General features: G+C 40.2%; 1 protein-coding gene across 1 annotated transcript in view; it reads right to left on the bottom strand.

Annotated features, from left to right (window-relative positions):
• ROS1 (ROS proto-oncogene 1, receptor tyrosine kinase) overlaps positions 1–20,791 on the bottom strand; it is a 69,678-nt gene that overhangs the window by 12,799 nt on the left and 36,088 nt on the right. Inside the window, 20 exon segments of the mRNA XM_033055545.1 lie at positions 2,802–2,936; positions 4,051–4,153; positions 4,156–4,253; positions 4,870–4,967; positions 5,961–6,090; positions 8,727–8,791; positions 9,061–9,217; positions 9,421–9,556; positions 10,232–10,321; positions 10,943–10,991; positions 10,993–11,131; positions 13,036–13,123; positions 13,126–13,152; positions 13,619–13,649; positions 13,651–13,677; positions 13,679–13,786; positions 13,788–13,796; positions 14,807–14,983; positions 15,793–16,025; positions 20,614–20,755. Of these exon segments, the coding sequence (XP_032911436.1) occupies positions 2,802–2,936; positions 4,051–4,153; positions 4,156–4,253; positions 4,870–4,967; positions 5,961–6,090; positions 8,727–8,791; positions 9,061–9,217; positions 9,421–9,556; positions 10,232–10,321; positions 10,943–10,991; positions 10,993–11,131; positions 13,036–13,123; positions 13,126–13,152; positions 13,619–13,649; positions 13,651–13,677; positions 13,679–13,786; positions 13,788–13,796; positions 14,807–14,983; positions 15,793–16,025; positions 20,614–20,755 (2,042 nt within the window).

Below are 20,791 nucleotides of genomic sequence, written 5' to 3'. Positions count from 1 at the left end.
ACCTTCAGCAACCAGCAGCCATGTGCAGGGACATCTTCCACTACATCAGGTTGCACAAAGCCCCACCCAACAAGGCCTTGAACAGTTCCAGGGATGGGGTATCCATAACTTCTCTGGGCAATCTTTTTCAGTGTTTCACCACTCTTATTGTAAAATACAATATTGTAAAATACAATCCTTATATACAATCTAAATTTAACCTGTTTTCATTTATGAAACAAGAACTTCTCGAGTGTGGATTATGAACATTTTTGTTTTGTTTCTATGACCAATCTCTGTCTTTCTAAATAACTATTTTTTAATTGGACAATCTGCTTTATAAAGTCATTCAGTTTCGCTATGGAATAAGGATATTAACTTCTGCCGAAATTGTAATTCAGTATTGTAATTTTCTCATTTTAATTATATTCCGTATTTTTATTTCCCAGATCAAATTACTTGGTGATTGGCTTAAAATATCAGTACTGGTATTTTTAACTAAGTGTTTAATTCAGATAGGCTTTAGGTTTCTAATGACAAAAACTTTCATGCTCTTTCAGAATATATCTGTAAATTTTACATGTACAGTTATTTGTGGCATTTGGTGAAACTGCAGCTTCAAATCAGCAAATGTCCTGGTGCTTGTACAAATTCTCTGGACTAGATCCATGGGCTTTGAGGATCTATGTTGAATTAGCTCAGTTCAGTCCAAATCTTGGTATTCTCTTACATGTAAGCCTCATACCCTGGTGGCTGTGCCAGATGTGAATCTCTGAGTGCAAATGTAGTTACATTCATAGATCTAATTCATGTTTCAATATGCGTCTCATTTATACATCCCCAAGCCCCTTTTTCAAATCTTTACCAAGCTTTACCCAGCCACAGTTCTCTGGGGAAAAGCAGGTGATTAGATCCTGGAGTAACAACTTGTGGAGGCAAGGGGAAGAATTTTTCCCCCTTCCAAATAAAAACCAAACAAACAACTCACTTCCTTCATGCTTTTACAGCCAGTGCCAGCCCTACTTGCACTTGCAGTGTAAGCCTATCACAGATTCCTAAACACTTCTCAGCTGAAGTACTTTGGCCTTTGAACTCTCTTCCTATCAGTGATGGTTTGTTTTGTCAAATGACAATGAGCAAGCCAAAGTGCGAGGAGAAAATTACTGACTGCTGATGTCCTGATACAGGTTCAAAACCAGGAGGAGGGAAGCAGGAATGTCAAGAATCTCGGCATGCCATTAATGACCTAGCAAAGCTGCAAAAAGCTGTTTATGCTGCTGACAGAAGCTGTGTGCAGGTGCTGAGTGTTCACCAATTGAGATAAAAGATAGTACAAGAGTCTAAGCTCTAAGTCAAAGAGCTCTTTGGCTTTCAAAAACTACTATTAGGCACTGATCCTACAAGTTACAACAGGCAGACCAGTATTTAAGACCTATCTGCTGTGCCAAACTCAAGATCTGGGACCTTAAAAATTACTTCAAGCAAAGTTTTCTTGATTTTTCTGAAGATCTAGCCACTCGTTTTAAGGCAATTTATGAGCCTCGCTTAAGTTTGAATGCCAGACTAGTACACAGATATAGCTGCCTCCTGTGCTTTTTTATTCACAGGACTGCTGTCAGGAACTTTTTGAGGATACCTTTCTCAGCAGAAAATATTGCAATTAAAATATCTTTGGGTTTTCATTTGTTCTGTGACTTCTAGTTCTCCCTCTGTTATTAAAATAAAATTCTAATCTCTTCAGTTCTTCAGTTCCTCCAAGTGCTAAAACTTGGTTTGGGTTGGTTTGTTTTTTTTTTTTTTTTTTTTTTGAGGGGGGGGGTTGGGGGGTTTTTTTTGGTTGGTTTTTTGTTTGTTTTTTGTTGGGGTTTTTTGTTTGGTTTTTTGGTTTTTTTTGGTGGTGTTTTTTATTGCTAACATGGTTTTTCAGCTATATCTAAGTAATGATAAATAATCACCTTCTCTTAAACATGGCAATTGATGTAAAATCTATCATGGAGACAGCGGCTTGCCAATCATAGAATTATTCTCCAGTCTTTTCCTCAGACCTGAGAGTAAGAATTTTTCACTTTCAGTGGCCTCTCCTATTTGTAGGACCAGCTGTCACATGCATTGCTGTGACTGCTTACGCTGAGGAGGGGATAAAGAAATTGAGCCATGAAATTAGACAATACTGAGTGATTGTTAAGATCATGTTTTTCTTCCTCCTTTATAAATCTCTGGTTAGTATGGGTTTGATCTGCTTGAGGTATTTATTTTAGTCTGCTAATTGCAATAATTTTGCAATTGAACATGAGTTTTGTGCTCAAGACACAAACAGAAATCCAGCTAAAGACTAACCAATCCAATCTAACTTATCCAATCCAGCTAAAGACTAACCAGAAGTGCAGACTTCCCTTTTCCTGTACTGCTTCAGCTTTTCTTGAGTTCTCTCTATGAAGGGCAGAGTTTATTTTTCACATACGTTCTTATATTAGCCTATTCCTGCACCTACCATTAAGAAAGAAAGTTTTATCCACAGTCACAGACACATGATGTGCAGAGACAGGTAAAATCTTTCTCAGAGCCATCTTAACTCCTAACCAATACCTTCAGCTACTCTCAGCCTGTTCTCACAGTGCTACCAGATCCATGCCTTAAATTCTTATTCAGAGGCTGGACTACTGGATGAATTACTAGTAGGTTGGCCAGTTTGATTAGAAACAACAGTGGAGAATGTTTGGCTCCTCATGGGCATGACTAACCTTCAAAATAATGACCAACTGGCAAAAAGCCTCTTGTTTTTTATAAATATTATCAGCAACATTTAAACAAAATTAACTTACAGGTTATCAGGACAATTGTTTGGAGATTCCAGCCTTCCTCCTGATCGCACATGGTGTAACACTTCTGTATTGGAGAAACCTGGATATGGCTGTTGACCCAAAGTCAGTGTTTCCCACACTAGTACTCCAAAAGCCCTGGGAAACACCATAGAAAAAAAAGAGAAAAATTAATAACCATAGTCATCATGAAATCTCCCTATTAACAGTTAGATTATGTCTAACTGAAGAATAAGACTCAGAAAAGTTAGGAGTAAGAAGACTTAATTTGATTTTGTCCCTAAGCCAGCCCCTGTAATAGCTAAAATAAATGTGCAGAACTGAGATGCTTTCCCGGAGTGACTGAGATGTAGCTCAGAAGATGCTGAGTGCCCACATGCCCACATGTTCCCGGGCAACACTCAGGTTGAGCATGTCCTCATATAAACAAGTGTTTTGAATTCTCTAGAGATGTGGTTTAAAATGGAGAAAGACAAGTTCTTCTAAGCACCACTTGTGTAGCAATCAGCACCTCATTTGGTTTGGCAAGAATACTAAACTACTTTCTCAGATAAGTGCAAGAGTAGCAGCCAAATAGATGGGTGCAGGCACTGGGGACTTGGATAAGACCCTTGGGCTGAATATGTGCGGCCACCAAAATCTAAACTTGTGTGAATATCAGGTTTCATGGATCTGGTTTAATCTGGGGTTTTTTCCATGTCTCCTGACAGTGGGTCTCTGCTTCTTCACAATAAACTCAAAGCTACTGAAATACACACTTTTAGCAAACCTCCACAAAAAAACATACTGTGACATTCCTCTGATGATGCTGCAAAGTCTGGTCTTCAAAATAAAGAAGTCACTAGAAGAGGGTGTAACTGTAAGGACAAAGTATCTGGCTGTGGGAAGAAAATGTCAATAAGCCTAATGGAAAACAAAATGGAACAGCATTCAGGCAGTCAATTCACTGCCCAATCAAGCAAAACCCACACTGTGGGCCTAGCACAACCATAAAATTGCTTGAGTGACAGTATTTCCAAAATCCAAAGACCTCAAAGCATAAAGAAATAAATCCATAAAATATACTGTTGTGGTGTCAAATATTTCATTAGATCCTTAAAATTTCATAAATTTAAAGAGGAAGATTGCCCTAGCCTAAAATTATTAGAGATGACAGTATACAACCCTGTAATTCCTCCTCTGAACCTCAGTATTTTCTTGCTGCAGAATTCAGCATGATTATTCCCACAGCTGTGTGACTGCTATAACTCACCAGACATCAGAGCGACTTGTAAAGACACCATCAATAAGGCTCTCAGGAGCCATCCATCTGACAGGGAGTAGGCCTTCTCCTCTTTTTCTGTAATAATCATTTTATAGACATCTCTGGCAAGTCCAAAATCACCGATCTTTACTATCCGGGATGAACGCCCATATTCCTTCTCAGACACAAGGCAGTTGCGAGCAGCCAAGTCCCTGATTTGTAAGGCAGAGAAAAGAGGATGGAGTTAGCATTGCAGAAAAACTCAGATCTGTAAGTCATCTGGCTCAACATACTTTTCAGAGCAGCGCCAGCTCCAAGGTCGGATCAAGTGATTTAGGGCCTCCCCCAGTTAAGTTTGGCATATCTTCAAGACAGGAGCTGTCACAGCCCTTCTGGACAACCTGTTTCAGTGATTAATCTGGGATGTTGTGAACAATATTATCTAATTTCCTTTGCTGTAAGTTGTGCCTGTTGCTTCTCATCTTGTCCCTGTACCTCTCCAAGAAAATTTGGTTCTATGTCGTCAAAAGCTACCCATTAGGCAAAGACAGTTCATGGATCTTCCACTTGTCCTTCTCTCTGTTGCACAGAATATGATTCTTGCCTAGTGTGCAGTAAGTCCTTGGTTCAGATCTCAGAGGAGCCCACCATTATGGGAGAGAACTGTGAGTGATATTTAGCAGAAAAACATAGACTTAGATTTTACTCCAGTAAAAAAAAACAATCTCCTGTCATGTTATCTCTTTCTAGACATTTTTTCCTGGGTAAGATACCGAGTCTCAATACTGTGGGTAAACCCTGGGAAGACTAAGGAAGTAAGTTCTGTACCTGTGTATAAAATGCATTTTCTCTAAATAGACACAGCCTTTGCAAACATCCAAACATATATCCAAGAGGTCTGTGACTCTCAGTAAAGGGCTCTGGAACTACAAGAAACAAAGACAGAAGTTAGTTATTTCTTCCAGCTTTACCAACTCAGAATGACAAATTCCCCATGCAAGATTTCCTCATTGAAATGTATGTCCCCATTTGAAATGTATAGGATTTTTCCAAAAGAGTCAAAGCACAGGTGCAAAATCTCTGTATGTCAACCAAGTGAATGCTAATTTGAAGGAGGGTAAGCTGCCAAATCACTGCACTGTGAGGAAGGTGAACACATCCTGTTTGATTTGCAGCTCAGAATACCCTAGGACTTTCAGAGCTGTGGAAGAAATAGGACCCTGAAAATTTCCTCCCACTATCAGATCAGGTTTGTTTGTTGCTGTATTAATCAGTGCAATATATTTTTCTAGTAGAACACATGTATATGCACTTCAGTAGAATTCAACACTGACTGTGGATTTGAGCTATGTAAATAAACCATACAACTACTATAATGCTATAAAATTTCATTTTGACCATATGATCCATAATCCTAATCCACACACTAACTGGAGAAAAATTTACTTGAAGTTGTTTATTTTTATTCTTTTCTTTCCTTCTAAATAATTTGAGGACAGAAGCACAGGGACAGTATTCTTATATGCTTGGACTATTATTCTCACATTAAGGATACTTTTGTCATTCAAAGACAAAAAAACCCCCTCTATGATTCCTAATAGACCACATACATGACCACCATTATTTATTGCCACTTTCAAAAGCACAGTTTGTGATTTTCACGGTGAGAAATCCAGCAGATTGAAGTCACATGACTGAAACTACAATTTTGGTCAGTGATCTAATGACATTCAATCTTCTTCACAGCATCACTGATTGCAAGGTCAGCACTGAACACTGAAATCCCAGGGTGTTAAGGAAAGCCAGGTCAGACCTTGCAAGTGCAGAAACAGCTGAGCATCAGCATGGACTTTTAGAAAGGGAAAAATGAGAAACTGAGGGGAGTTACAGGTCAAAAATACAGTTCTCATGGTCTTTACCTTTTTCTTTCTGGCTCCTCGTAAATAGCTCAGTAGATCCCCTCCCTCCATCAGCTCCAGTATAAGATACTGAGGTTCATTTAATAGACACACACCAAGTAACTTCAGAATGTGGGGATGATCAAATTTGCTAAACAGAAGGAAACAACTGTAAGATTACATATGAGAAATCCAGCTGGTTGATAGCTAACAGAGTGTCTATAGTTGCAAACAATGAATGAGCAGTTTGGCCTTTACAATCCTGCTTCTATGAACAACACGATTCAGTCACTCTCAGTGCCTGGATTTGTTCAGTCATGGAGAGAGCTCAGGGACATCCTTCCAAAACACAAGCTTACACTCTCTTTGACAGGGACCCTAATGCATGCGTACATATTAAAAAGCACACTTCATCATATTTCCAGGAAGCAAAGTAGCCAAATGGCAATATTTTCTAGGAATAAGATGAGTTGTCACCTGTATATTAAAGGTATCTACATTATTTTAATAGATTATTTTTACTACTATATTCACAGTAGAACTGATCCAGAGAAATATACAAAAGAAAAAGCACAAGGTTCAGACGGAGACAGTTTTATACAGTGCATTTCCAAGGGGAACAAAATACATATGAGGAATATTTCTAAGTATGCTAGCAATTGTTTGTGTGTGTCTAAGACAGGGATTATCACAGGGCAATCAGTACTCTCAGTACTGCAGGTATTCTTCAAAGAATGAAGAATATTTATTGCCTCTCTCAATCTCTGTGTTTTTACAATCACTTTACTTGTGTTAGAAAATGGTTTTCCCCTCTCATGCTGCATGAAAGCACTTGCACAAGCAGTCAGAGAAACTTGACTCTATTGGGAGAATTGATGGTGTCCAAAATACTGTCAAATGCAGCAGAGTAAACAAACAAGAGAGGGACATTTTCCTTCTAATCTCTTTCAATTCACCTAATCTCAGGTGTGGGCAAAGACTCTTGCAAAAAGTGCGATTTAGAATTTGACAGTTCCCCCTGGCCCCTAGCACATACCTCTCAATCAGACAAACTTTGGCACTTTCAGGAACAACAAGAGGGGAAGGAACACCTGGCACTTTCCTTTGCCCAATACAGACCTTTCTCCACTGAACTGTAATTCCTTACTTCCCAAGGAATGGGACAGACACAATAATTTCCTACGTGTATTTGCCCACAAATGACTCACCAATAACCAACATTTTAAAACAGAGGCAACTCAATTTTCCCTTTGCTGCATAGCAATAAAAATAGATCCAGCTTAACTGAACCAGCATGCATAACATTACAAGCCCAATTTTAATGAACATCCAAAAGGGCAAAGCAAAATAAAATTTGCACTTACATATCTTACAACTTGCATTTTATACTCCTTACCTGTTTGTAAGCACTCAGATGCACTTACTTCTCCTTTCTACCCTTGGTTTCATTTATGAGACCTTACAGATGAACACCAAGTAAAATCATAAAACCCTCCATGACGGAATAAAAGAATTTATTTTTAATATTAAAAATTAAATATTCAAATAATATAAAATATATATTACTATTATTGTTGTTGTTGTCATTGTTGCTGCTGCTGGTGTTTTTAAATACTGGGGAGATTATATAATACTTAAACTTTTCTACTCTCTTAATTTCTGATTCATTGCATTGGTGCACATATGGGGCCATGTCAATGTTTACATTTAAATGCAAAAAAATTTTTAATTGTATACTCTTCCAAGATTTCTGGGATTGGATAATTATCTGCAACAAGAATTGGGAGAGCCTCAGAAACTTTAACTATGGGTTCATCATTTCCATACTTCACAGAAAAAAGACCTTAACTGTGTTTATGACTGCTAGGTAGACTGAAGATGGATTGTTAGGAGTTTACACACAACTCTTACTCTTTAGCAATTATTTTCACTTTAATAAGATGGTTGAATTTTGTTTTAACAAGCCTTTTACCTCATTCAGTTATGTTGTGTCATAAAAGGCAAACAATGCAAGATGTATCTTTTAAGTGTGTAACCACAAAAAAAATTTGAATGTTGTGAAAATCAATTTCCAGTTTAATAACACCACATTTTCTGTGCAGAAAAACATCCCTCATTTTAAAAAATTGCTTCTACTTCTGCACACATGAAATAAAAGTGTAAGAAGTGCAAAAGTACATCTGAAAACTAAACTACACTCTCATTCTTATATTCCCAGTTGAAACCTTCAGTTGAACTTCTTGTTTCTGGGGCCACTCTAGAAAACAAAATTTCTAGCTGAAACACAAAACTTGTTATGTGAAATTCTTGCAGTGGTGACAGATGCATAATTTAACACTACCTAAATAGGAGGGGTATGTGGCAGCCCCTAGTGGCACATTTAAAAAAAATATTTTCCACTGTAAATTACAACTTTAGGCATCAGTTTGTTCTGATTTGTTTCTTTCAGTAAAATGGGATCAGCCAAATTCTGACAAATTGCCTTTAGCAACTAACGTGGTTTAGGGGAGAAAAGCTCCTGAAATACGCCAGTACAATCCCAAACAAATCCATGATATGAGCATATTGAACTGCAGTCTATACCTTAAATTTTGCTTATCAGATTTATAGCTTTAGGTCCATGATATTCATCAGTAGTGATTTACTTGTTTGGCAGAAACACGACAACACCCCAAAAATGCCACAGTAATCTGTTTAGAGGAGAGTGCTGCTTTCATTCCTCTGGAAATCCACCACCCTCAGATGACACCAGCTTTGAAGAGTGCCTAGGGACAAAGCTGTCCCTACCTCATTAAATGTGCCTCCTTCAAGAATTCGCTCTTCTCGTGGTCTGTCGCACCCTTCTTCAAAGTCTGCTCAACAGAAAGCAGAAGGGCAGCAACATTTGGTCATCATCACCATTATCACATGGCACTTCAGTAAAAAAATCAGACATAGATTGTGGCTTTTAATACACATTATTTTCCAGAAGTCATTACACGGCTGAGCTTTATGAGATTTGCAAGAAACTCTGCTAGGAAATACCCAGATCATCCAACACCCATTTCTCAGGTAAAATCTCTGAGACAGATATCTCTGCCCATCCCATTCTGTTGCCAGAGAAAAACACCACTCTGATTACCTTGACTGCTACTTTGGATTCTCCACTTCCGTCTGCCAGGACTGCAGTCCCTTCATACACCTCTCCAAATGCTCCACTTCCTAACAATTTGTGTAAGTTGAGTTTGTCCCGAGGGAAAGCTGGCAGGGATTCAATTTCTGCTTGAGAAGGAAGAGTGCTACAAAACAGCAATAGTAGCCACATGTTCATACCTAAGGATGTCTGAAAGTCTATCAAAATTCAAATGAAGCTGGTACTATTTGTCTCATCAGGTATATTTAAGGGGAGCTCAGGTGAGCTTGGATGTTTTGGAAGTTACTGGTCCAGAGAATACCTCTTAGATGTTGCTGCCCTGAAAATACATCTGCTCTGAGGACATACCGTATAGCATAACAGGCATTGGCTAGTCCCACTGTCTCAGCCATCCCCCTGAGTTGAGCTAGTTCTTTATCTTCCTTGATAAACACTATCTGTCCAGGCAAGGTGGGTTTTCTGGATTTCAATCTTTGCTTCCATACTGCAATAGAAAAGGAGACCATTAGGTGTTTCACTCTGAGAGCATCCCAGTGTGTGAGCACACTGAAAGGCTACAGATTTTATGTTACTTTGCTCAACATCACCCCCCAACAGCTCATGTTAGCAAGTCATTTCCATCTGACCATTTTTTCCCCACAAAACACAGACAACTGCTCATTGAGCTGACTGCTCAGTCAGGTATCCATTCCTGTGTGTGACAAAACCTCAGGGAAAGGATGAGGATTGAGAGGACAGGACCATCACATGTGGATATTTGCATCTCAGGGTAATCATTACATCCTTCCTTCAGGGACAAAGCTTAAGAGAAAGGAAATGGGACCCTTTGGTGAATAAACTTGAGAATTGTAAGGTGTAAGTTTTTATAAGGATACACACAAGCATTAGAGTTCCTTAAGCACTCCTGTGCTCTCCTGCCAGTAATCAACAGCAAGAAATTCCTGAGGATGGAGTTAAATTTCTATCCTGTCCTTGACACCAAAAATATAATTAGCCATCTCTAGGGCCTCAAAGAATGAGCATATACAAATTTCTGCCAGCTCCCATCCTAAGGAGGGAGCATTTCCCTAAATCTGAAGGCCAATCATTTGCCACCATCTGAACTGCCTTTCACTGAGGCCTGGCAAGCCAAGAGTAAACAAAAAACTCAATCACATACCAAAACCCAGCAGCATGACTACAGCCAAACACAGTGCAACTCCAATCACAGAAGCAATGGCAATGATGGTGCCTATGGAGATCATATTATCTGTTAAAGAGAAAGGGAAAATTGATTAATTACTGTGTATGCATGCAATGTCAATCCTGGGGAGTGAAGCACCTGAGAGAATCCTTCAGCTGCCTGCCGTGTAAAAGTCTTCCTGCACAAAGCTATCTTGTAGGCTATATGTGGATGTGGATTTGGTCAGACTAATCCTTCTCCCCCAGACTTGGGCCATTCCTGTGACCTAATGTATATGCAGAAAAAGAAAATGCTGAACTGTTTGACTACTCAAGGTGGGATTTCCAAAAGCACCCACAAAATGTTACATTCTGGCTGAAGGCAAGAAGTGATTCTGATATCTTACCAAGTGTGGCTAGCTTGCCTTTTTCAAGAATCACATCATGAAGCAGATTGGCAGAGCCACAAAGTGGTGTAAATGAGCAGAAAGCCCTTTTCAGGCCCACTGTTTCTGAGCAAAAGAGCCTGGATGAGTACTAGCAGTGAGGGCCACCATATAAAACATTACCACTTATTACCTATTAGAGACCTTACTTTACCTTTGCAGGAACACTGTTATTAAAATTGCCAGTCTCTGCTCCTAACTGTATACTATTTAGAAAAAAAAAAAAAAAAAAGAATAACAGAATACAGAAGTACAAGACATACCTTCCCTCAAAATTATATCCATGCTAATGTCACTGTATTCACCAAGTCCCCAGCACATTTGCAGCTGCCACTCTGAATTGGAAAGTTCCTTCTAAGTTCTTGGCCTTCCACGTGCAAATACTGCTGCAGGAGCCATTGTAAACCACCTCCCACATGGACTTCACATCACTGCTGTTGCCAGACTGTTTCCTGCAACATGCACAGCACAGCACAGGAATGTCATTAATGCCATCAGGGGAAGTTTACTGCTTCACACCCCCCACTCCATTATTTGCTTCAGTTTCATGGTTTTCACAGCATTTCTCTGCCTGCATAAAAATTCAATCTGGTCATGGTATTGTGGCTACAGAGAAGAAAACTGTTCCATGCCATTTCAGCAGGAGCCAAACATCTTTATCTTGGCATTGGAAATCAAATACTAGAACACTTTACATACAAAAAACTTGTTCAGTACATGCCTGATTCACCTGTTTCAGTATATGCCCCACAGCCAAGATTTCAAAATGTTTTTATTTACTTTCTGGGGAAAAAAAAAATTTTCTACTGTGCTAGAGCTTTTTGCTCTTCCAGATCCAGAGTACTTCCATGTCTCTTGTGCATCAGGTTTCACAAGCTACATAGGAAGCAAGTCATTGACAGTGAAGATACCATTCTTTAGCTAGGCACTTTCCCATAGCATCTGCTGACTGCTGGGTGCATTTCTTCCTTTCCCCATTGGACTGAGATTGATTGCTCACAATAAATTCAGAGCTGATTATTCACCAACCAAAAGAAGACCATGTACTTAAACTTGAAAGGCCGTATCTGAAATATCATTTCATGTCACATAACACTGTAATACATCACGAGAAATGACCTTCATGAGCAAGACACTCATTCTCCCAACACAGTTTAATGAAGAAAAAGGCCAAACACTTCTAAAACCACTTCTAAACCACTTCTAAACATGTTGCCACTAGAGCTTTATGAAAAATGTTTGCTTAAAAAGGGCTAGGCAAATATTTTCTAGAATGCTATGCAGCTGACCTAATATTTTTCTACTTGATGTGAAATTCAGTAAAAAAACATCAGTATATGCACACTCAAACTGCAAGAGAAAAGCTTATTTCATTAAAAGACCACCTCAGTGATGCATTATGATTCCAGAGTGAGTCTGGACAACAGAGCAGTTAATGTACAGCCCTGGCATTGACCAAGGGACTGACCTTTCCTTACCTATCTGCAGCAAGTCAGGTACAGATTGTCTCCTGGCATATAATTTTTTTATTGTTTTGTCAGAACATGCAGTCAGTGCTCCTGCATGCTAATAGAACTGTAGGAAGCTTACAGCAACAGGAAAATATGTCAGGTGAAAACTTAAAGAAATAATGGCTGAGTTTAGAAAACTGCTTCTCTCCATCAGTAATTACTTAAAAAAGTCACTGAAATATTTCAGAAGATGGACTCCCCTGATTTTAAAATAAAGCATTAATTAAACATTGCTCTGACTGCTTTAAATAAATACTTCCAGAGTCATGGTCAAAAAATTAGAAGTTCAAAGTCACTGCCCACAGCAGTATACTCTAACCTGCCCAATCAGCTCTTCCAATGCCAGTGAAGTAATAAGAGCTGGCACTCTAGTGTGACATCAATAGCCCAGGCAATCAGAATTGGATGACAGAGCACTTAAAAAATTATACAGTCATCCCATGTGGGTAGGAATACTTTATTTCTGGCAATATTACAACACCTTCTTTGAGTTCTTTGAACACAAATAGATTTATACATCTATTTTAGCCAAAAATACATACTACACATATGTTGAGATTTGTGATTTGAAATCATCTCTAAATCTTCAATTCACTGTCATAGATCCAAATATATAATTGCATTTCAAGATTGCTCTGGAAATGTTGTTAGTGTTTATTTTCCTTCTGTGTTTTCAGAATTTCTGGAAATTTTGGATGCTTGATTTATCTAAGAAAGAGATCCCAATGGGAAGGGCCTTTTGCATCATATTTCATTCTTCCCTTTGAGCCCACCTGAAAAGCCCTGCACACCAGATTTATTTTGGGCTGCCACCTATGGGAAGAGTACTTCATAGCATTGCTTACCTGCTTTCTAAGATGTAGTAGGTCAGTTTGCTTCCATTCTCATCAGCCTTTTCCCACCTCAGAGTGTTTTTGGAATCTTCTGCTCTTTAGGAACTCCTGGCTTACCAGGAACACCAGCTTAAGCCAAACAGGAGAAGAAACACAACCCTTAAAATGTGTTTGTAGGCATGACCAAGGGCCAACAGGCACAGAGAAAAATCTTATGTGCACATGGGTGTTTAAACATACAAAAGGAAGGAGGATCTAGAATAATAATCCTCATAGAGAATGAATCCTTGCCCTTCTCTTTGTGATGGATAAATTCCAAAATTTTTGCTTGCAGCCTTTCACCAGTAATGAGTTCACTTGCATTATGGGCATTCATTTCAGTTCCCCTCACTCTTTCCCTCTGGTCCACTTGGAAATGAACCTCACTTCTTTCCCCGTGTTATTTCTGAAGGTATGGTCATTCATTCTTCAAACACACAGAGTCACTGGGTTTTAGTACAAGAAAATTGCCTGCTAAATTTTTGAATATATTACATTTGATATTCACATCCTGTAAATCGTCTTAAAATCTTGTTATCCTGTGTTAAGTGCTTACCTGTTGTTTTAAAGCTTGTTGAAGAGGAGGTTGCTTTTCACTCCTGTAACATAAACTACTGGTTACTCTTACAAAGTAGTTGGTCCAAGGAAGAGTTCCAGTGAGGCTGCACACGTAAACAAGATTTCCTGTGCATGTAGTGTTCGCAGGAGAAAACCAGTCACTTTTTTGTTGGCCACTAGAGAAATAAAATATCATTATGGTCAACTTTCTTGCTCTGCTGCAAGTGTGTCACAGTTCTATTCCTGGGTAGATTAACTACTTTGCCACCTCTTAATATCATAGTGGAAATCTGACGCAGGTGCTCTTTTGGCCATGGGACTTTGTCCTCTCAGAGACCAAGGACACAAACCTCATTTTCTTCTTTGTTTTCAGGAGATCTACAAGTCTTGGCAGTAACAAAGAACAACAGATTAAGTGCCTGCTTTACACAGCCAAAAGGAGCCTTCCCCTTATATTTCTGGATCATCGTGACATGCCCATGAGTTCAGCTTGCCATGATGCAATTGAAAGGAGGTGGGTTAATAGAATTGTGATGTGACATTTATTTTAGGCCAGGGAAATGTTTGGTGTAGGTCTATTGAATCTGATTCTCTATAGTAAAGAAGCTGTGTGATCCAGTTTAGGACATGACTTTTTCTGCGTCCAGTGGTTCAGGTGTTGAAGTCTGAAGTTTCCATGCATGCTGCCCTCACAGCAGTGCTTACTTCTTACTCCTTGGATTTGGTCTTCTCTCCACCACTTTCCTCCTAACCTCTATCACAGAAAAGATAAAATCCAGATACTAGGTTGTAGCTAATATTTATTGCTGAAAAACAGTTTTCTTCTTTTTCTTGTGCAGACATAGGATTTGCAACTGCAAACCCAGTTGGGGCAGGGCAGTGAGGAAACAGGGATAAGGACTGCTGAAACAGGAGACTCAGAAGGCATTCTGGTGAGGTCATCCAGGATGTCCTTTGGCACTATGGAGTACTAAATGCTACAGCTGCACTCCTCCTTGTTCCTGGCAAATGCTGACTCCATCCTGCCCCTGCTGAGCAGCTAAGACTGACATCACCATGCCCAAATTAACCACTGAGACTCTTCATGTACATCCTGCCACCCACCCTGTCCTGCTTATCAGGACAGAATAGGTTCAATTTTCTCTGATCCGAAAAAACCCACCCCAAAACGTAGAGGTATTTTTACCTTACGCAGCTCAAACCAGAAGTTGGTTTCATTGATGTGCAGGGGAGCTCTCCATTCCAGCTGGAAACTGGTATTTCTGGGGACTATGTTGTTAGGTGCAGCTGGAGTCTCAAAAGTTTTTGCAATGACAGGGACACTTTCAGAAAACCAGTTCTCATCAGGATGAAAAGCAAGAACCTAGTGAGGCAATGGATGAACTGTACAACAGCAGAGCAACTGGAAGGGCAGCTTTGCTTTAGCAACAGCCCCACGTGTTTGGAAGACTAACGTTTCAAACAAGACAGCATTCAGGTAACAGAGATATAGGTGTAGAAATATTTTGCACCTCACAGCTGCAAGGTTATATACCTTCAGGCTGAAAGTTCATGTCCAGGAGTACCTTTCCTCAGAGACTCTTCTCAGTTTCTCATCTCAGAATGAGAACTATGTCTTTCTTGATCTTTCTTAAATGCCACACATTCCTGCACATTCATGCCAATGTCACATCACATATTAGGCAGTGTTTTAGAACCACAGAAACAAGAAGTCAAGAAGTGCCTTAGCACATTGCTTTTCACTAAGCCACAGGCAAATATGATCTATGTTAGGTATGCATATTTGCACACAGGTGTTTAGGTATGTGTGTGTGTATATAGTCCCCATTATATTATCCAAATCATTAACAAAATCCAAAATCAATTTAGGACCTAGAGATCCCCTCCTGCCATCATCTGAATATCCTCCCCACTGTGTAAATCACTCTGTGATATCCAGTGCACATTCTGCAAACAACATGTTTACTTGGTTACTTTTGAAAATGTCACTCTGATCAAGGTCTGCTGTCCAGGTACATATTTACCATTTTTTAAAGCCTTCATCTGTAAAGGGAGAAGTAGTACATTTTCCTCTTATGAATCCAATTGCACGCTTTTATTTGTCCGCTTTGCAGAAGAGCAATCTAAAGATTTGCAGGTTCAACAAGCCAGTAAAACTACTTGCAATTATACCTTGAATGAATTATTTGTTCCAGGTTGGAGCCCACTGACAGACCAGGCAAGCATCCCATTTAAAAATTCACTTTTTCGCAAAGGTGTTGCTGGGACAGGAGGCAATAAATTGACAGAGATTTGATAGCGGATGGATTCAAGGGGTCCATTTGGCTTCAGAGGTTCACTCCAAGATATGTTGATGGTGGTGTCAGACAAAACTAATGTTTTGATAGTGTCAACTGCTTCTGGTACTGAAACAGAAAGGAAATTAATCTCACTTTTAGAGAAGTCAGGAAATGTCACCAGGAAAGAAAAGAAGGATACAAGTTAATTAATATGATTCATTCACAGGACTGAAACTCTACACTTGTAAAAATTATTTTCTGGTATAGTCAGTGAGCTGTAAACAAGTTGAAAGTATTTTGAGGGACTTTTAGTACCTTCTTGGCTATCCTAATACACAAACACACAAAAAAACCTAAAAAACCCAAAACCAACAGGAAAACAGCTGCTGTCCTATACATCTACATTTATTGCCATATCACTGAATTCCTACTTCCTCTTAGTTTCCTAATCAGGGTGTAAGGTTGTTTACTTGAATATGCACACACAAAATATACCTGTGCACTATTCCAATTGGAAAGTCTCTTTCTTGAACAGAAACTTATGAGGGAAGAAAATCCAAAACTAAGCATTATTTCCCATAATTTATAAATTTTCTCAGAAATACAGAGTCTGGCTGAGCTGTGTAAGGCAGAAACTGGGTTGCTGGTCAGATGTCCATACCAGTTGGTTACTCCCTAATTGTTCTGGAAAAATCAACTCTTCCTTTGAAGCTTTAAGACCACAGGCTTTGTAATAGTATATGGCATGTCCCTACTCTACATAAAACTTTATTTCCTACTGAGCTGTCCTAGGAAAAGATAAAAAGTTGAGAAGTCATTACACTATTTATGTTCCCAACATATCAAAATGATGTGTCCATATGTTTTAATTCATATCCTAGTAGCAAGACTACAGATTATTTGATGAAATATACAGAAATTAGACTAGAAAAGAAGACAAATTACTCATTTGTCTAGTTCCACATAAAATATATGTGGAGTAAGAGTGACACTCTGTGGCAAGAGCAATGCATTAATTGTCTTCCTCTTTTTTTTATTCCCTCTATCTTGCTATTTGATGGAAAGTACAAATTATTCCAAGCTTCTTTCACTTCATTAGAGAATTGAGAAAAAGGCAGAGGGAATTCACACAGCTTCAGAGGTGTTAAATAGTGTACACACTTCAAGAGGCTCTAGCAGCATCTGATTACAATTTCAACTGGCAGTTACATTCATGAAATTGAGAGCATAAGTGCCAGGACACATATACCTTCTATTTACAGCTGGCTGGAAGTTTTTCAACAAATTGTGTAAAGCTCTGAATGCTAACACAAATACCTATTCAAAATACTCAAGATTTGTAGGCTGGGGTGGGGTGAGGGTTTTCTGTTGGTTTGGTTTGCTTTTTGTCTAATACTTGATTTTCATCCAGATTTTTAATTCTATCCCAACTGGAGAAGCCTGTTTTGAGCTTCATGTTTCATTTTAACATGAGACTAAAAATTCTGTTTGAGTGGAGCAATGTAGTCTCCCATTTCATATGCCGCCTTTATGTTTCATCACTGAAAAGGTGCACGGTGCTGCAGAATCGCACAGTTTACCATACAAAAAAGTAATTGTGTCAATTCTTGCCACATCTCAATAGTATTTAATGTTATTCAATCAATGTTCACACAAATTTTACATTACAGGTGTGGAATCCCATGCAAAGGATTGAGATCTACTGATAGAAGGCTAGAATTGTTGGGTGTTTTGGGGAGTTTTGTTTGTTTTTCTCCTTAGGCTCCATAGGAAGGTAGAATCATCAAGGTTGGAAGAAATCCTTCAGATCATTAAGTCCAGCTGTCACCCAGCACTACCACTGTAATCCCTAAACCACTAAACCACATCACCCAACACCAGGTGCCTCTGAAACACCTCTAGGGATGGTGACTCCACCACCTCCCTGGGAAACCTATTCCAGTGCCTGACCACTTGAACAGTGTAAACATTTTTTCTGATATCTGATCTGAGTCTCCCATCTCAGATAAAGGCCACTGCCTCCAGTCCTCTCACTTCAGGCATGGTAGAAAAGACTAGCTCACAATATTCAGAGATCCACATAGGATGCAAGCATATTTTTTTGATGCTGCAGATGCTGAAGGATCTGACTGTTAAGTGAAAAAAACCCAGCATAGTTGAACCAGAGAACTTTCAAAGTACAGCATGTCTGGATTCCACAAGAAGAGTGGCAATATGCCTGCACCTCTTGTTTCACTTTCATTTGAAAGATGAAAAGAAGTTACCCTAAACTGAGAGTTTTTAAGGGGAAAGATGTGACTGCTCTCAGGACGAAAAACAGGGAATGATCTGTGCATAAGAGAAACCACTGGTGGCTCGCGGGCAATGCTTTCCTCTGGACAATGGTGACAAAAAGAGAGGATGATTATTCTAAGAATGAACCTTTAAAGGTTGTCTGTACTTCAATTCCAGTTATTCCATCAATTGAAGAAGCCAAAATCCAAGGAGAGGTAAAAAGAGTTAAGGGAAAACCTTGGGAGTCCTGCTGTGACTCCCTCACTGCATGTCACAGCAATATCCACATGCACAGCTGTGCAGCCTGCACAGCTCTGTGCCAGCCACAGCCAGGGCTAAGGGATCCAGTGCCCAGGGGCCAAAGGCTGCTGTGCCTCTCAGTTTCACTTCCTTACCCTTTCTCAAACAAAGAACTGCTCCAACTCTGCAGGACAAGACCCAGGCAGTAAAACTAATGAAGATGGGGACCACAGCATTCCCACATCCCAGTGAGCTCAACACCAAACATCCCTAGGTACCACCTCCCAAGTCCTTCAGCAAAACACAGATTTGCTGTCATGTAGACTTGGCTATAATTCTGACTCCCTGACTTAGGAATTAACAGAGCTGCCTGATGGCTTTGCAAGTGAAGAGTTTATGTGGATGAAGCTGACACTGGCTGGTGACACCAGGCACAAGAGAGCAAAACTGACACAACAGAAAAGCAAGCACTACATACACTATAGCTACCTCCCATAATGGTTTTCCATGTTTTCAGCAAGGGAGTTCAGCAGCAGCACTGAGGAAGTTATCTGAAGGGGAGCACAAAGTCAGCTCCTCATAAAGACAAGAGTGACGTACAAAATTACACATGCAAAACAACAAAAACTGTAAGCAAGTTAGTTCTGTTGAGTTGGGTTGCAACATGTGCAAAAGCATAGCATGCACCTTTTGCATGATCCTTCTTTTTCTGGAAGATGTCAAGGGCTTCAAGGAAACTGGCACAGTAGCTGCCCTACAGCTGCAAACAGGTGGAGTGAAGCAGGGAATGAGTAGAAGCATCTTCCTGCCCTAACTGAGGCATTTACAAGCACAGGAGGGATGTAGCTCAGACTGTAGACTTGTTCTCAAAGAACAAGGACTTTGAGAACAAGAAAGTGCACATCAAAATTCTTGAAATCAACAGAAAATGAGCTATTTTCATTCAGGCCAAAAGTAAAAATGAAGCCTTGTCATTTCAGCCTGGTTCACAACAAAACAATCTGTGTATCCCTAGAAAACAGCAATTATGAGAATGACATCAAGCCAAGGGAAAAAAATCTTAATGCTGAATGAATACATAACACAGATACAGTAATTTCATGAATACAAGCCGCATCATTTTGACTAAAATTTTGCTCCCACACCGGAAATGCGGTAATACTCAGGAGCGGCTAATATGTGAATAATTTTCTGACATTTACAACCTCAGAAGTGCCAGCCAGAGTGCCGAGCCGAGCACCTGTCAGGAAAAGTCGGCATTTCACGATTGTTTACAAATTGTTACTCTGTTGCACCACGGGTGGAGCCTGGCTCCCTGCAGGCAGCACAGGGGCCAGGGAGAGAGGCAGGAGAGCTCTCTCCTTCCCTCCTCTGCCGCAGTCCGGGGGAGAGACGGGGGGGGGGGGGGGGGGGGGGGGCCCGTGCTGCTATCCCCACGGCCCGGGGGTTAAGCGGCGGCTCCTGTCCCCGCCCACCATGGTAGGAGCAGGCAGGCTCCGTCCCCGCCCGCCGCCACGGGTGCGGGGGGGCTCCGTACCTGTCTGCCACTGCAGGGCAGCGCGGGGCCGGGGTGACCGAGCCTAGTGGCAGCGGCGGCCGGCCCCGAGCGGCCCCGCCGAGTGGCAGCCCCATCGAGCTGGGCCACCTGGCCCCGTCAGCAGCCCTAGCGGGCTGAGCCTGCACAGCCCGAGCCGAGCCAGTAAACCCCGCCATGCCGCGGTTCTGTTACTATTTGGCAACTTTGTTGCACGCAGGTCCTCGCTGCGAATGACAGAGCAGCTTATACTCAGGTGCGGCTTGTTTACGGACAAAGAACGAAATATTTGCCAACACCCAAAGATGGCGGCTTATAGTCTGTGCAGCTTGTATTCGTGAAATTACTGTATTTAAACATACATAACCACTCATACATTCAAATGTAACTTATTTAATTACATGGTCCAAGGCAGAAATTGCAACTGTTTAGTCACTTTTAACCATAATTTATCTTTCCTCAGGAAAGCAATAAGTCAAAACATTGGAGAATAAATACGAATATCTTGAATGAAACTTATAGATTCATCAAGGTTTTGCCAAGCAAAGATCTACACAGGTTATATTTTATTTGTCTGCTCTCTGATTTACAACCCAAACATGCACTCACTTTTCTCTAACTGAGATGAGAACTCTGTTCAAAATCAGAATAATGTATGAAACAAACCTCCATATAGAGTTGTATCAACTGTGCCTTCTCCCACAGGCAGTGGTCCCTCATCTGAATAGTAGTTTTTCACTGCAACTTGTATGGCATAACTCGAAAATGGCTGTAGGTTCTCTAAGACAGCAATAGGACCCTGATATTCCTGTAAATCAAAATCAGAAAATAAGCATTCTTAGAG

Source organism: Catharus ustulatus, chromosome 3, assembly GCF_009819885.2.
Source record: "Catharus ustulatus isolate bCatUst1 chromosome 3, bCatUst1.pri.v2, whole genome shotgun sequence".
NCBI classification, from domain to species: Eukaryota; Metazoa; Chordata; class Aves; order Passeriformes; family Turdidae; genus Catharus; species Catharus ustulatus.
This window is presented reverse-complemented; position numbering and strand designations above follow the sequence as displayed.